Source organism: Nomascus leucogenys, chromosome 18 (assembly GCF_006542625.1).
Source record: "Nomascus leucogenys isolate Asia chromosome 18, Asia_NLE_v1, whole genome shotgun sequence".
In the NCBI taxonomy this organism is placed as follows: domain Eukaryota; kingdom Metazoa; phylum Chordata; class Mammalia; order Primates; family Hylobatidae; genus Nomascus; species Nomascus leucogenys.
Genome location: NC_044398.1, coordinates 58412393 through 58429456, shown reverse-complemented (window position 1 = coordinate 58429456; position 17064 = coordinate 58412393). Strand labels below are relative to the sequence as shown.

General features: G+C 36.9%; 1 protein-coding gene across 5 annotated transcripts in view; it reads right to left on the bottom strand.

Annotated features, from left to right (window-relative positions):
- SEC24B (SEC24 homolog B, COPII coat complex component) overlaps positions 1 to 17064 on the bottom strand; it is a 106725-nt gene that overhangs the window by 37284 nt on the left and 52377 nt on the right. For all 5 annotated transcript variants that reach the window (XM_030798124.1, XM_030798125.1, XM_030798126.1 and 2 more), the window contains 2 exons: positions 12389 to 12469; positions 8798 to 9039 (listed from right to left, as the gene is read on the bottom strand). In XM_030798124.1, coding sequence (XP_030653984.1) covers positions 8798 to 9039; positions 12389 to 12469 — 323 coding nt within the window. The remainder of the gene's footprint in view (positions 1 to 8797; positions 9040 to 12388; positions 12470 to 17064) is intronic.

The window sequence follows — 17064 nt, the reverse complement described above, 5'->3', positions numbered from 1 at the left end:
AAAAAATAAAAACACACTAAAATTAAAAACCGATGGCAACATGGCAGAAAATTACAATATACAAACACAAAAGGTTTACACTTATCGCAGACATACAGAACAATGGTGAAAAAATATAAACAGGGATTTCAGTAAAGAAATACATATGACCAATAATTATAAAAAAATTTTTTGCTTATACAAAATAATTATTGGGGTACTTCACAATATAGAGAAAGGGGCAATTAAATACACTCTTGCTTGAAGTATAAATTGGTACATTATTTCTCCATATTTGACCAACAACCACTGATCAAATACTGTTTGACATCTCCATTAGGTATTTTAATTTAACATGGCCAACTCAATTCTCATTCCTAGACCTTTGTCTTCATTATCTCAGTAAATACGCTAACCTCTACTCAGGTGTTATGCCAAAAACCTAGGAGTTACTCTTGACACCTTCCTTTCTCTCACCCACCACATCCAATCCACTGGCATATAAAAAGTCATCTCTTATCTATTCACTTTTTACAGCCTCCATTATACTACCTTAGTACAAAGAACAACCATCAATTTCCTGAATTAGGGTAGAACTTCAATTTGTCTCCCTGCTTCCATTTTGTCTTTTCAAATACTCCTATCTCTAATCCATTCCTCACACAGCAGCCAAATGATTTTCTAAATATGTAAATTAGATGTCATCCCATTACATAAAATCTCTGATACCTCTCTTATGTACCTCAGGTAAAATCTCAGCTTCTGACTGTGGTCCTTTAGCTCTTTGATCTCCTCCCTATTACTCTTCCCATGGCTGAATTCCCACAACACTGGGACTTTATTCCTTAAACATGTCAAACTTGTTGCTGCCTTAAGTCTTTGCATATCAGTTTACTCAGCCTGAAATGCTTTAACGACAGATCCTTCCATGCTTTTTCTTGTCTTCCGTGTTAACTCAAACCTAACTTCCACAATGAAGGCTGCTTATCTGACCACCTACTCCACATTTTCACCCCAGAAACTACTTCAATTTGTCTTACTTCATAGCACTTGTAACTACTCGAAATTAATTCTTTATTTGTTTACTTATTTATTGTCTTATTAATCCTGACCTCCCATCAACCTTCTTAAGAGCAGGAACTGTTTTGTTCACTGAGCCTCCTCTCGTATTCTCAGTGCCTAGAATAGTACTACCATAGAGTAGGAATAAACTTCTATTGAGTAGAGAGAAATTCTAAAGTCTTAAAGAATTAAATGCTGGCCGGATGCGGTGGCTTGCGCCTGTAATCCCAGCACTTTGGGAGGCCGAAGCAGGTAGATCATCTGAGGTGAGGAATTTGAGACCAGCCTGGCCAACATGATAAAGCCCCATCTCTATTAAAAACACAAAAATTAAGCTGGACATGGTGGCACACGCCTATAATCCCAGTTACTTGGGAGGCTGAGGCAAGAGAATTGCTTGAACCTGGAAGGCAGAGGTTGCAGTGAGCCGCGATCGTGCCACTGCATTCCAGCTTGGGACACAGAGTGACACTTTATCTCACAAAAAAAGAAAAAAACCAATTAAATGTTTTGATTCTGTAATTCCACTTAAGGAAATAGTTAAGATAAATGCACAAATGTGTGTGTGTAGTCACGTCGCTTAATGATGAGGACATGCTCTGACAAATGTGTTGTTAGGTGACTTTGTCCTTGTGCAAACATCACAAAGTGTACTCACAAACCTAGATGGTATAGCCTATTACACACCTGGGCGGTATGATATAGCCTATTGCCCCTAGGCTACAAACCTGTACAGCACTGTTACTGTGTTGAATATTGTAGGCAACTGCACACAATGATATTTGTATATCTAAACACAGAAAAACTACAAGAACAATATAGTATAAAAGATACAAAATGGTACGCTTGCATAGGACACCTAGTATGAATGGAGCTTACAGGACTGGAAGTTGCTCTGGGTGAGTCAGTGAGTGAGTGGTGAGTGAAGGTGAAAGCCCAGGACACTACTGTACCATAGACTTTATAAACACTGCACATTTAGGCTTTATCAAACCTATAAAAATATAGTTTTTGGCCAGGCATGGTGGCTCACATCTGTAATCCCAGCACTTTGGGAGACCTAGGCGGGTGGATCACTTGAGGTCCAGAGTTTGAGACCAGCCTGAACAACATGGTGAAACCCCATCTCACTAAAAATACAGAAATTAGCCGGGCGTAGTACTGGCAGGCGCCTGTAATCCTCCAGCTACTTGGGAGGCTGCGGCACGAGAATCGCTTGAGCCCAGGAGGTGGAGGTTGCAGTGAGAGCCAAGATTGTGCCACTGCACTGTAGCCTGGGTGACAGAAGGAGACTCTGAAGGAAAAAAAGTTTTTCTTTCTTCTGTGATACATTAGTTTACTGTAACTTCTTTACCTTACAAACTATTTATTTTAAGAGGTTGGTGCAAATGTAACTGTGGGTTTTGTCATTTTTTTTGTTTGTTTTTAAGACGGAGTCTTGCTCTTGTTGCCCAGGCTGGTGTGCACTGGTGTACTTTTGGCTCACTGCAACCTCTGCCTCCTGGGTTCAAGTGATTCTCCTGCTTCAGCCTCCCTAGTAGCTGGGATTACAGGCACTTGCCACTATGCCCAGCTAATTTTTGTATTTTTAGTAGAGACAGGGTTTCACCATGTTGGCCAGGCTGGTCTCAAACTCCTGACCTCAGGTGATCCACCCACCTCAGCCTCCCAAAGTGCTGGGATTACAGGTGTGAGCCAATGCGCCTGGCCTGTCATTACTTTCAATGGCAAGAACTGCAACGACTTTTGCACCAATCTAAATAACTTTTTGACCTTTGCAAAAACCATGTAAAACACCCATTGTACAGCTGTACAAAAAATGTTCTTCCTTTTACAGCCTTATTCTATAAGCTTTTTTCTATTTTAAATTTTTTTCCTTTTAAACTTTTTTTTGTTGAAAATGAATACACAGGGCCGGGCGCGGTGGCTCACGCTTGTAATCTCAGCACTTTGGGAGGCCGAGGCGGGCAAATCACGAGGTCAGGAGATCGAGACCATGGTGAAACCCCGTCTCTACTAAAAATATAAAAAATTAGCCGGGCGTGGTGGCGGGCGCCCGTAGTCCCAGCTACTCGGAGAGGCTGAGGCAGGAGAATGGCGTGAACCCGGGAGGCGGAGCTTGCAGTGAGCCGAGATTGCGCCACTGCACTCCAGCCTGGGCAACAGAGCGAGACTCCGTCTCAAAAAAAAAAAAAAAAAAAAAGAAAATGAATACACAAACACACACATTTGCTTAGTCCTACACAGGATTAGGATCAATGTCACTGTCTTCCACCTCCACATCTTGTCTCACTGGAAGGTCTTAAGGTGTAATAACATGTAAGGAGCTGTCATCTCCTGTGATAACAATGCCTTCTTCTGGATACTTCCTGGAGGACCTGTGTGAGGCTGCTTTACAGTTAACTTTTGTTTTTTATAAATAGAAGGAGTACACTCTAAAATAAAGATAAAAAGTTTAGTATGAGTAAATATATAAACCAGTAGTCATTTATTTTCATTATCAAGTATTATGTACTGTGCATAACTGTATGTGTTACACTTTTATATGACTAGAAGTGCAGGTTTGTTTGATGCACAGCATCACCACAAACACATGAGTAATGCACTGTGCTATGACATTAGCACAGCTACAAAGTCAATAGGTGACAGGCATTTTTCAGCTCCATTATAATCTTATGGGACCACCATCATATATGTGGTCCATCATTGACTAAAATGTCATTATGCAGCACATGACTGTATGCATGTGCGTTTATGTACGATAAAGTACGTGTGTGTATGTGTGTGTATATACACACACAAGGATTTTTTTTTCTTTTGTAACAGGTTCTTGCTATATTGCCCAGGTTGGTCTCAAACTCCTCAGCTCAAGTGATTCTCCTGTCTTAACTGGGATCACAAAAGCACACCAAGCTTAAAATAATGTTGATTTTGAAACTGTGTTATGCCCCACAAATGGGAGACTCATTATAAAACATACAAGTACCAAAATGATGAAAGATATCATAAGAAAGGTTTCTTCTTACACTGTTAAATAAATTTAAACATTTTCCAAAGTGATATTTGTATTTTTCAACTTCTTTTGTTTGTTTAAACAAGTCATCTAGACAATCAGCTTCTTTCCTGGCTTCCCTAGCAAGGTGTAGTGAAAGAAACCTGGAAGGACAGACTCCAAGCATTGCTGTTTACAACCTGGTAGAAATACTGGTTAATATTTATTAATATTTTTCCTTTTGTTTATCTGCATTTTCTCTAATTGATCTCACTAAATTTGTAATTTTAAAAAGCTATATAGTATCTATATCTGGTTTTTCATATATTCACCGAAAATACTTTTCTAATTTTTATTTTTGTTTTTAAATAGCCTTTTTCCTGTTTTTCAACTCTAAAAAACAAATTTTAAGGTGTTTTTTTTTTCCTTTCAAAAACCAACTGTTAGGGTTTCCCACTACTTAATAAGTCATCTCAAATTAATTAATACAAAGAAAAGCCCTTACACAGAGCTCTTTCATTGCGCTACATTAGGTACAACATTTAAAGGCATTTCAACTTTATTATGACTGTTAAGACTGTTTAAAGCTAAGCTATTATTACCCTACCTGGAACTTCAAAAATAAATGGGCCAGGCGTGGTGGCTCACACCTGTGATTCCAGCACTTTGGGAGGCCAAGGCGGGCAGATAACAAGGTCAGGAGATCCAGACCATCCTGGCTAACACAGTGAAACCCCATTTCTACTAAAAATACAAAAAATTATCTGGGCATGGTGGCACATGCCTGTAGTTCCAGCTACTTGGGAGGCTGAGGCAGGAGAATCGCTTGAACCTGGAAGGTGGAGGAGGCAGTGAGCCATGAGCGGACATTGCGCCAATGCACTCCATCCAGCCTGAGCGACAGAGCAAGACTCCGTCTCAAAATAAAAAAAGGCTTCTTTTAAAAAAGTTTGATAATTTTAATCTTCAATGAAAATTTATAATCTTTTTTTAGTAGATAGGTAAGAATTTAAATGTAGGTCCTAGCTGTATACCTAAATCATTAGTGTTCACTGCCCCTAAAACAGTAATGTTCAAAAAATTTTAAATTCAGATCAGACAAAAATAGCTGCTTATAATCTTCCTTGGAAAGATCCATCTATCAAGTCTGAGTATGATTTTTTACTGTACAAATCCTTACCAGTTAAAGAGAAAAAAAGTGCTTAATTCTGAACTGCAAGGTCTTTTGCATTCTTAGAACCAAGCCTGGTACTGGACAGGTGATTTCACTTATTTGAGTTTCTATTTCCTTACAAAATGAAAGGAAGGTGACTATTTAAAATTTAAAAAGTCAAAATTCCAAGTGTTGACAAGAATGTGAAGCAACTGAACTCTCACACACTGCTAATGAGGCATAAATCAGAATATCACTTTGGCAAACTGTCTAGCTTTAACTGCTAAAGTTGAAAAATGAATATCCAATGGCCCAGCAATTCCATTCCTAGATATATACACTCACTAAAAGACAGGGACAGAAATGCTCACAATAGCATCATTCATAATGGCCCCACACTGGAAAGTTACCCCAATGCCCATCAACAATAGAACAAATAAACAAACTGGTCTATTCACATGATTGAGTACCACATAACAATGCAAATGAATGAATTACAATCACACAATAAGAATAATGTTGAACAAAAGAATCTAGACATGAGTGCATATGGTATGCTTCCAATTATGTAAAAAAAAAAGAAAGGTGGGAATGGTTGCTCTCTAACAGTCTACTTCTAAATATTTTGGCTTTATGATGCTCACTTAAGTGTGATTAATAACCCAGGTTACTTTTTAGTATATCTTTGTCCCCTTTATCCAAACTTTCCTAACACTGGTACTAAACCCAGAATATAAAAAGGATTGTGATTACAGAATAAAATGATGTTGTATTTTTTAATTCTGGTAGAATATTTATTTTTACTCTTATCCCAAAGGTAATTTTTTGATTTTCTAAAATAACTTCCCAAATAAAATACGAAATGAAAAATACTTCCTACACTCCTTTGTCACGGGTCAGCAAACTTTTTCTGTGGATAGTCAGAAGGTTATTATTTTAAAGCTTTGAGAGCCACATGATCTCTTTAGCAACTACTCAACTGTACTACTGTAGTGCAAAAGCAGCCATAGACAATAACATAAAAGAATGGGCAAGGCTGTATTCCAATAAAACTTTATTTACAAACAGGCAGTGGGCCCGATTTGGCCAGAGGGCCATGGTTTGCAGACTATTGTCCTAAGTCATTATGTAAGACCATTGACTATTTCAAAATAATTTTTTTTTTCTCCTTGCTCAACACTTCCAAGAATCAATCCTTTCTTTGAACCTGGTTTCCTTGTCATAAAAATTCTAAGTAAATAATATGTTACAACCCCAAATAGGAATTTGCCTAAAAGTACAAGAGTCAAACAGGACAGACTTAAAAATTGTTTCATATGAAACAACAGAGCCATAAAGAAAATCTAGCAAAATGGGAGGCAGAGAAATCTGTACTAACCAACCATATTCCTCTAATGTCTCTCAGTTTTCTTTCTCCCTTTTTCCTCTGTACTTTCATTCTAAGGTTAAATTCCAGAAACAAATAATTTTCCTTTTTCTTTTGCCCCACCCCTGCTCAAGATGGGCTCTTGGTATGTCACCCAGGCTAGATTCAAACTCCTGAGCTCAAGCAATCCTTCTACTTTAGTCTTGAGTAGCTAGAACTACATGAGTAAGCCACTGCTCCTCACTGATGATCCTATTTCTCATTTTCATTCTTACTTCACCATAAAATTTCTGTAAGGTTAGTCAACTGAGAACAGTTTTCTGTAAGTAGCAATACTCTTGTCATTAAAATTGTTCCCTGGCCAGGCGCAGTGGCTCACACCTGTAATCCCAGCACACTTTGGGAGGCCGTGGCAGGCAGATCACTTGAGGTCAGGAGTTCAAGACCAGCCTGGCCAAAATGGTGAAACCCCACCTCTACTAAAAACACAAAAATTAGCCGGGCATGGTGGTGGGCACCTGTAATCACAGCTATTCGGAAGGCTGAGGCAGGAGAATCGCTTGAACCCGGGAGGCAAAGGTTGCAGTGAGCCTAGGCAGCGCCACTGCACTCCAGCCTAGGCAGTAGAGTGAGACGCCATCTCAAAAAAAAAAAAAAAAAAAAAAAAAAAAATTTTGTTTCCCTATATTTTCTTCTCAAGAAATATAGATGTGAATGAAATACTGTCAAGTATTTAACTGTATAAATATCATATCTGTTGTTAAACTGCCAGGTTTATGCGGTGGCTCCAGAAAAGGTCATGTCAGAATGGGTCCTAGCAGCAGTGATATAGGAGTTAAAAAGAAATCACTTAGGCAGATAGTGAGGGTATGGGAATCCTCACTAAGGCTTTCTTTTTTGTTTGTTTGTTTTTTTGAGACGGAGTCTCGCTCTGTCGCCCAGGCTGGAGTGTAGTGGCGCAATCTCGGCTCACTGCAAGCTCCGCCTCCCGGGTTCACGCCATTCTCCTGCCTCAGCCTCTCCGAGTAGCTGGGACTACAGGCGCCCACCACAACGCCCGGCTAATTTTTTTGTATTTTTAGTAGAGACGGGGTTTCACCGTGGTGTCTATCTCCTGACCTCGTGATCCGCCCGCCTCGGCCTCTGAAAGTGCTGGGATTACAAGCGTGAGCTACCGTGCCCGGCCCAAGGCTTTTCTTTTTAATGAAAAGCAGCCCCAAACCATTCTCTAACGAAGAGCAGCCTGTAAAATCGAGCTGCAGACACAGACTGCAGTCTGTGGAGCTGGGAGCCTGCAAGAGTGAATGCTGGCAGGAACTAGGGACTAGACTTGTTCAAGATGGCGGCTCCATCATCCCTTCTCTGCCAGTCACGTGTACAGTAAAGAGCAGACAAGATGGTGCTGGCCAAGGATAATTCATTTGCATAGTAAGATTAGGGTAGGGCAACCAGCCTTTCCCCCAACACCTTATGTAAACGTCACAGCTAATCGAACCGATCTGCGAGCCCTAGGTAAACAAGACATTGCCTCCTCAAGATGGACTATAAAATTTGGTGCATCCACCTCCAGCCAGTGTTTTCACTCAGAGGACCCTCTCTATGGAGAAAGCTGTTTCTCTTTCTCCTCCCTTCTGCCTATTAAACTTCCACCCATAAACTCCTCGTGTGTGTCCGCATCCTAAATTTTCCTGGCTGCAAGATGACAAACCACGGGTTTAGACCCCAGACAATGTGGCCACTTCAGCGGTAAATGAGCATGTGAGCCTATGAGCATATTTATGTGTGTGGAGGCTCTCATCAAGGTGAGTTATGTGTCATAAAGTTCTTTAAATGCAGTCTAGGGACCAAATCACATTTTACCTGTCATTTTCTAAGGAGAATGCCAGCTTGATAATATAAAATTTTTTTAAAAACTTAACATTTACTTAAATTTTCTGATTATAAAATACTTGCAATTGTAGACTCTGAAAAATAAAGATACAATGAAGAAAAATAAAATCATAGCTAATATCTTGATCTAGATTTAACCTCTTTAAAAATGTGATATTTATATTTCATTTAATCTTTTTCTACATATATACACACAAAAAAGCTGAGATCAAATTCTATGTATGTTTGATCTAGGCTGACATGTACTTGTACCTATGATCCAAGTGGTACAAATCATAGGTACAAATCCCACCAGGAATTTGTCAGAATTAAGTTTTATAACTGTTACAATGTGTGTATATGACTGAATACATACTTGAGGATACTGCTGGAATCCAGAATATACTGGGTTACTGGGCTGTACTCCAGAAGTAAGTGGTGCTGTAGCATTCTGATAACCAGGCTGAAGTGTTGGATAGCCATAGCCAAAAGGCTTAGCCATTTTTGAAGGCTGAGGGATGACAGGAGCTGGAGCTGAAGCTGGAGCTGGAGCAGAAGCAGGATCAGGTTCAGGGGCGGGATCAGGAGCAGGACTGCTTGCTGATGAAGAAAGCATATCTAAAAAATGAAAACACATGGTGTTAACAACTGAAAATCAAGACTCCACAAAGACTAGACTCCTAGTCCAGTCCATAACCCTTGACATTTCCTTTTTTCTTTTTAAAGCTTTTTATTCTAAGAAATTTTGGACACACACAAAGTAGGGAGAATGATGAACCCCATATACTTATCACTAAGCTTCAATAATTATCAATATTTTGCTAATCTTGTTTTACATGTTGTCATACTACATCTTTTTTTCTATTCGTTTTTACAGAAACTCCACCCTATATTTTACATCATTTCACCAACAGACACATTAGTTGGTATTTCTTTTTTTTTTAAATAGAGATGGAGTCTCCCATGTTGCCTAGGCTGGCCTTGAACACCTGTGCTCAAGAGATTTTTCTACCTCGGCCTCCCAAAGTGCTGAGCATACAGGCGTGAGCCCCTTGAGTTGGTAATTCTAACAGATAAGAACAATATATTTATGTAATACACACACACACACACACACACACACACAAAGTTAATAAAGTTTTAAAAAATTCTCTCAGCAGAGACTAAGCACCACAAAACAAAGCAAGCAATTAAAAGGGTGCCAACTACTCTTTTCTCTAATTTGCTTTATCTAACCCTACCATCTATATAAAAACTAACTCTATGGAAGGAGTAGCATGTTTCCATAATCCCCTAAAAATATGCATTATTTGCAGTAGCAAAACTGTCAGTCAAGTATGAAAGATAGTGTCTAGAGGCTGGGCGTGGTGGCTCACTCCTGTAATCCCAGCACTTTAGGAGACTGAGGTAGGTGGATCATGAGGTCAGGAGTTTGAGACCAGCCTGGCCAACATGGTAAAACCCCGTCTCTACTAAAAATACAAAAATTAGGTGAGCGTGGTGGCGGGCGCCTGTAGTTCCAGCTACTCAGGAGGCTGAGGTTGCAGTGAGCCGAGATTGCGCCATTGCACTGCAGCCTGGGCCACAGGGCAAGACTCTGTCTCAAAAAAAAAAAAAAAAAAAAAAAAGATAGTATCTAGAATAGTGTCCTGCTCCTAGAACAATGTTTAGTATGTAATAAATGTCAAATACAATGTATTTAATGAATGAATGCCCTTATTTAAATTTAAAACAGAAAGTGGAAAACAAAAAAACTGCAGAAAACTTAAATATCATATACAAAAACAATAACAACAAAAAGAAACTCTAAAAGTTACTCTACACATAACCATTATTAACAATTTGGCATATTGACTGTTTAGTCCTATTTTGAAGTCAACTCTACAATATGCATTCATTTTAGTTCATAAGATATCCTTCACCAGCATTTGAGATTCTGCAAAAATATTTTCTTAGAAACATTTAACTGAATCAATCTTTTTTTTTTTTTCTTGAAGAATCACATCTCCTTATTGGGTCTAATTCTGAATATACATTCCTAGACATTCTGCTATCATCTTGTGCTGATTAGGCAAGGATCAGCTTACTGGCTTTCTGGTAACCTCCCAGACTTCTTAAAAGGATAAGACCTTCAACACGGTGTCATAATCCTTAGATCTCTTGCTTGTCCCTCTTCATGGTAATGGAAACATAGGCAGAAAGTTCTCTTAACATGACAAGTTATCAGCATAAGAAATAAAAAAAAAAAAAATGGGGCTGGGTGCAATGGCTCATGCCTATTATCCCAACACTTTGGAAGGCCGAGGTGGAAGGACTGTTTGAAGCCAGATGTTTGATACCAGCCTGGACAACAAAGTGATACCCCATCTTTATGAAAAGAAAAAAAAAAAAAAGCTGGATATGGTAGTGTGCACCTGTAGTCCCAGCTACTTGGGAGGCTGAGGAGGGAGGATGGCTTGAGCCCAGCAGTACCAGGCTGCAGTGAACCATGATCATGCCACTGCACTACAGCCTGGGTGACAGACTGAGACCTTGTCTCAAAAAAAAAAAAAAAAAAAAAAAAAAGGAGATGAGGAAAGAGGTAAGAAAATTGGAGTTATAAACATGAAGGTCTAAATCTTCTCCCCTTCTTCAGGAAAGAATAATATTTCTACGTTTCTATAGATCTATTCTAGTACCTGACATATAGTAGGCCTACAATTCATTTAACATTACTGCTACAGATGCTCACATAGTTCTTTAATTTTGGTGTAGTATAAATAGGAAGAAAGCTTGTCCAAGGTTACTGAAATACTCTCAACACATAGTTCATTATAAGATTAGAATTTGTTGACTGAATGAATACAAAGAAACCAAAGTCTGACTGCAGGGCCAGAATCTTTCAACTATACTACACTAGACATTTCATTTCACATTAATCTAGAGCTCATGGGATACTATATGGTTGTTCATCTTTTAGTAAATGAAGCAACTCTTCTAGAATATCTTGATAAGAGATTGTTTTTGGAATGGTTTACAACTTCTTACACACACACACACACACACACACACACACACACACAATTCCTAGGGGAAAAATCCTTAACTACAAAAAACTGAGTCGTTTATTCAAGTATTTTTAAAATATTACAAGGGAATTCCACACTGAGCTGAAAAGATTAAAGTTTTCTACTGATTCATAGAATAGTGATGGCAAGATAGTATGGTTTTTTTTTTTTTTTTTAAGTATAGCACATTCCGACTTCAATTAAACTTCATCCTGGATCATCAACAAGAGATAAGAAATAAAAAGAAGGGCAAAAGTGCTTTTTCTGTTAGTTTTGAAGCTTGGAATCATTAGGAAAAGAGAGACAGAGGTCAGGTACAGTTGTCAGGTTGTCAGTGATAGGAGACAGGAGGGCAAGAAAAATCATAGTATATTAAAATGAAATGATAGTTTTTTTCTTTCAATACTATCCACTCCTGTACTTGAATGTAACGGCTAAAGTGATTTCCAGATATGGTTAAAAGTGATGTGTCCAAAACCTACCTCCAGGTTGAAGGTAGCATCTATTTACCTACTAGAAGCAGCCAGAAGCCACTGAGGGAGCAAAGAGTCAAAGACTATATACTCAGAGGCTGGTTGAAAAGAATTCAAATTCAAAGACGTAAGCATGACAATAGAAATATAAAATTTATTTAAGGAGTAGTTATTCTTGAAAAAGAAGGGGAAGAGAAAAGCTATTGAAAATCTTTTAGAAAAAGATAGAGTATGATAACAACAAAAAATAATAGCCCCAGAAACAACCTTCATAGTTGTTAGTGACAACGCTATTAAGTTGAGGCTGAGAAGTGCCAGAAAAATGTCCTTTTTTTCTTGTTAAAAATATAGCCTGCTATTATGTGTAATACATGTTCACATTTGAAGGCAACTGATGGTCAATAACTTTCAAAATGAAGATCAAGCAAGCACAAAACAACAAATTACCTGGGTAACTGCCTCCTTCCAGGGCATCATAACTGTTGGGCATTGGAGAAGCACTGCTTGTGGTAGAAGAGCTGTCAACACCTAAAAGGAAAACCAAAATATCTACTAGGTTTAAAATGACAAAGTATCTTAAAGCAGCCTTTGGCAATTTTGAAAAAGATGTTTTTGCGGAACTAGGAAAATTCCTGATTCTAGTAAAAAAGTAAAATGATTGATGTCTAGAGACATTTTAAAAACCAATGAATTTCTGTTAAGAATAGAAGATGAGACTGGAGAGAATATGAAGCTGATGAGTGGGATAAAATTCAGTTAAACATGTAAAGCATCTTAGAGAAGAACAGATATTAAACTATTGAAAGTGGTCAAACACATAAAAACTTTAGGTTGATATAAATGTTAATATAGTCACATCTTAAGGATTACATCTACCAAATATACTACTAAATATATTTTTATCAATATTAGGGTATTTTAAGGTAATTAAATTTTAATGACTTTTATTTGTATCATAGCACACTGTTTGAGACATTCATAAATGAGAAGTCTGTGGCTTAGGTTGCTATCTGGCATGCTACTAAGCTTTTCTGTGTCTCAGTTTACATATCTGCAGAATAGAGATTAAATAACACCTGCCACATTTAATAAGGTAATATAAATGAAAGGCATACTAATTTATGTAAGTGTTAGACTATAAGAATTTTTATCATGTGTGCTCATTCAAAACCTGTTAAGATGAGAGTTCAGTGGCAATTTATGATAAAATCTGGTCACAGGTCACATGAATAGAACAAGCAATATACTTCTTCCATTCATTCAACAAATATTTTGAGACCTACAATTATCCTGAATACATATGCTAGAGTATATTATGATGAATAAAACCAAAAATCTGCATGATCCCTCTATTATGTTACAGATCTTGCTTTGTTTCACAGTAAGACAAAATTCTGTGCTACAGAGGTTATCCCTTGCTCTTAATACCAGTATTATAAATGGGGTTTAAACTACATTTAGGTTAATTTTCAACTGTGATAGGAAAGGAACAGGTATGCATAATTATCTTTCATTGAATAATTTTAGATGAACATGAGAATCAGGTATACTGACTCAGGGCATAATAGCTAATGTTTTTTGTGTAGGAACATTTTCTTATCAGCAAAGAACATGATTTGGAGGCAAAGACTGCCGTTACATCAACTCCATCATTTACTTGCTATATAACTTTGTGGTTCTTTTCTCCTAAGACTAAGTGACGGTAACTTGCTATATAACTCTTCTGCAAAATGCTAACGATTTTTTAAATGTCCTATATGTGGTTTTTTATGTTCTTATAAGGTCTAAATGAGACAGTGGATATGAAGACACCCATAAAATAAGTAATAGGTAGAAGACACTAATATTTACGAAGTGCCTTCTTCGTGATAAGTAGAACAATTTTGCACATATATTTTTCCTCTTAATAAAGAATGGAGAGTAATGCCCTTTCCTTTTTGTTCCTTTTATTTGTGAATTTTAAACTAAAGCAGAATGCTGATATATCAGGTCAAAACTCTCCAAATATTCATCAACAGATGAATGAACAAAATATGGCATATCTATAAAATGGGATATTATTTAGCCATAAAAATGAAGTATGGATACATGCTACAATGTGAAAGAAACCTGAAAATTTGCTTAAGTGAAATAAATCAAACAGAAAAGACCATATATATTATCATATGTATATATCATATATACATCATATATGTTATAATATATTATATATATTATATAATTCTATTTATATGAAAGATCTAGGCTGAGGGGAGGGGAAAATGGGGAGTGACTGAGTAGTAGGATTTTCTTTTGGGATGATGAAAATGTCTAGTACTTCACAAAATTAGATAGAGCTAAATAGAAGTGGGAACTGCACAACACTGTACATGTACTAAATGCCACTGAATTATACAATTTAAAACAGTTAATTTTTATGTTATGTATATTTTTCCTTAATAAAACTAAACAATTTACCATGACATTTCAATGGGGAAATAATATTCTTTTCAGCAAATGGTGCTGGAACAACTAGACATATCCACATGCAGAACAACAAAGCCAGACCCCTTCCTTACACCACAACTAACTCAAAATGGATCATAGACATAAAATGTAAGTGCTAAAACTATAAAACTCTTAAGAATACAGGAATAAATCTTCATGACTAAATGAAATTTTAGATATGACATCAAAGGTACAAGCAACGAAAGAAAAAAGATAATTTGGACTTCATAAAAATTAAGGACTTTTGTGCTCTAAAGGTTACCGTATCATCAAGAAGTAAAAAGACAACCCACAGAATGACAATAAATATGTGCAAATCATATATCTGATAAGGGGTTAATATCCAGAATATGTAACAAACTCTTACAACTCAATAAAACAACAAATAACCAAATTTAAAATGGGCAAAAGATTTGAACAGATATTTATCCAAAGAAGATAAACAAATGACCAATAAACACATGAAAAGATGCTCAACATCATAATCCCATTAGGAAAATGAAAATCAAAACAATGAGATACCATTTCACATCCACTAGGATGGTTATAACCAATCGAATGAGGATTCCAGTTTTTCCACATCTTTGCCAAAACTTATTACCAAAGATGTGAAGAAATTAGAATCCTCATTGGATTGTAAAATGGTGCAGTTACTTTGGAAAACAGTTTGGCAGTTTCTCAAAAGTTAAATACAGAGTTCTGACCCAGCAATTCTACTCAAGAGAAATGAAAACATAAACCCACACAAAAACTTGTCGACAAATGTTCACAGGAGTATTCATAACAGCCAAAAAGCAGAAACAACCCAAATGTCCATCAACTCATGAATGGATAAATAAAATGTGATACATTCACATATGGAATATTTTTTGGCAACAAAAAATAATAAAGTACTGACATATGCCATAACGTGGATGAACCTTGAAAACATTATGTTAAAAGAAAGATGCAAGTAACAACCACATATTATATGATCTCTACATAGAAAATGCTCAAAACAGACAAATCTATAGAGACAGAGGATTAATGGTTGCCTAGAGCTGTGTGTGGTTGTGCGGGAGGGTAGAATGCTAAAACATATGAAGTTTCTATTTTGGGGTGAAGAAAATGTTCTGGAATTACATAGTAGTGATGGTTGCTACTTTGTGAATATGCTAAAAACTGCAGAACAGCACAACTTAAATAGGTGAATTTTATGGCATGTGAATTGTTTCTCAAAACTGCTATTAAAAATATCATGAGCATTCTAAGAAAAACTTTAAAACGTATATATCAAGAAATAACTACTCTTGAAAAAAAATAAAGTCCAAAGATAAAAGATGACTTATATATCAACTTATTCCAAAGAACATACTACTACTCAATTAAGATGTTTAGTTTCTTTCATGTCAAATCAACTGTTAATATTTTAAAGATTGTTCATTTTAATAATGCTATAAGTTTTAAAGTATTAATTTTTTTATTCTATTTTGTTTACTGAATAGTTTGAAATCTGCTAGTTTACTTTAAATTCACTTTCAGGAGAAAAAATAACTGCAAATCTCTATTTTTGAACCTGTCAAAATATCAAAGCAATGATAATTGTTATAAACCCAAATACATCAGTAAGCTAAACAGACTCATGATATTTTGCTATTTAGATTAATGCATTCTAATTAATGCATTAATTAGAGGTCATGCCATTACTGGCAAATAAATCAAAAAGGTATTTTTATAAAACAGTACCTTATTGAAAACTTATGTGCTAACATTCTGAACATGCTTAAAAACAACCTTCACTAATTTCCCCACCATCTTAGTGAATAAGGTCTAAATGCCTTCACACTGTCATAAAACAAACTTCAAAATGTGGCTTCTACTTGTCCTTTCCACCTGCATCTCTCACTTGTCCCTTTACCATCCTCCCTTTTACCTTATTTTGCAGCTACACCAAACTTCTGACTCTTGACCCAATACTGTATTTTTTTCTTCTGTTTATGCATTATGCATGTTGGTCTGTTAGCCATAATTTCCTTTCTTCACATGGCAAATTACTACTCATCCTTCAAATTTCAAATCCTTTGTCAAACTTTCCCTGTATGCCCACAGAAAATCATTTCCTCTCCTAAGTAGGAGCACATTCTCAACCCTGAAATAATACACTTCTCTTTTCTCTCTCTTTTTTTTTTTAGACAGAGTCTCACTCTTGTCACTCAGGCTGGAGTGCAGTGGCATGATCTCAGCTCACTGCAATCTCTGTCTCCTGGGTTCAAGTGATTCTCCTGCCTCAGTCTCCAAAGCAGCTGGGATTACAGACGCTAGCCACCACACCGGCCTAATCTTTGTATTTTTAGTAGATATGGGGTTTTGCTATGTTAGCCAGGCTGGTCTCAAACTCCTGACCTCAGGTGATCCGCCCATCTCAGCCTTCCAAAGTGCTGGGATTACAGGCATGAGCCACCGCGCCCACTTACACTTTTCAAGTTGTACTGTAATCATATGGTATTTGTTTCCCTATCATATTGTAAGTATTTGATGGCCAGAGCTATGCTAATATATTGATCTTTGGAATCCTGATACCAAGCAAAATACTGCTTTTGGCATACAAGCTGGTTTCCACTGAATCAATAACTTTGGTACTTGTCCCATGCTTAATC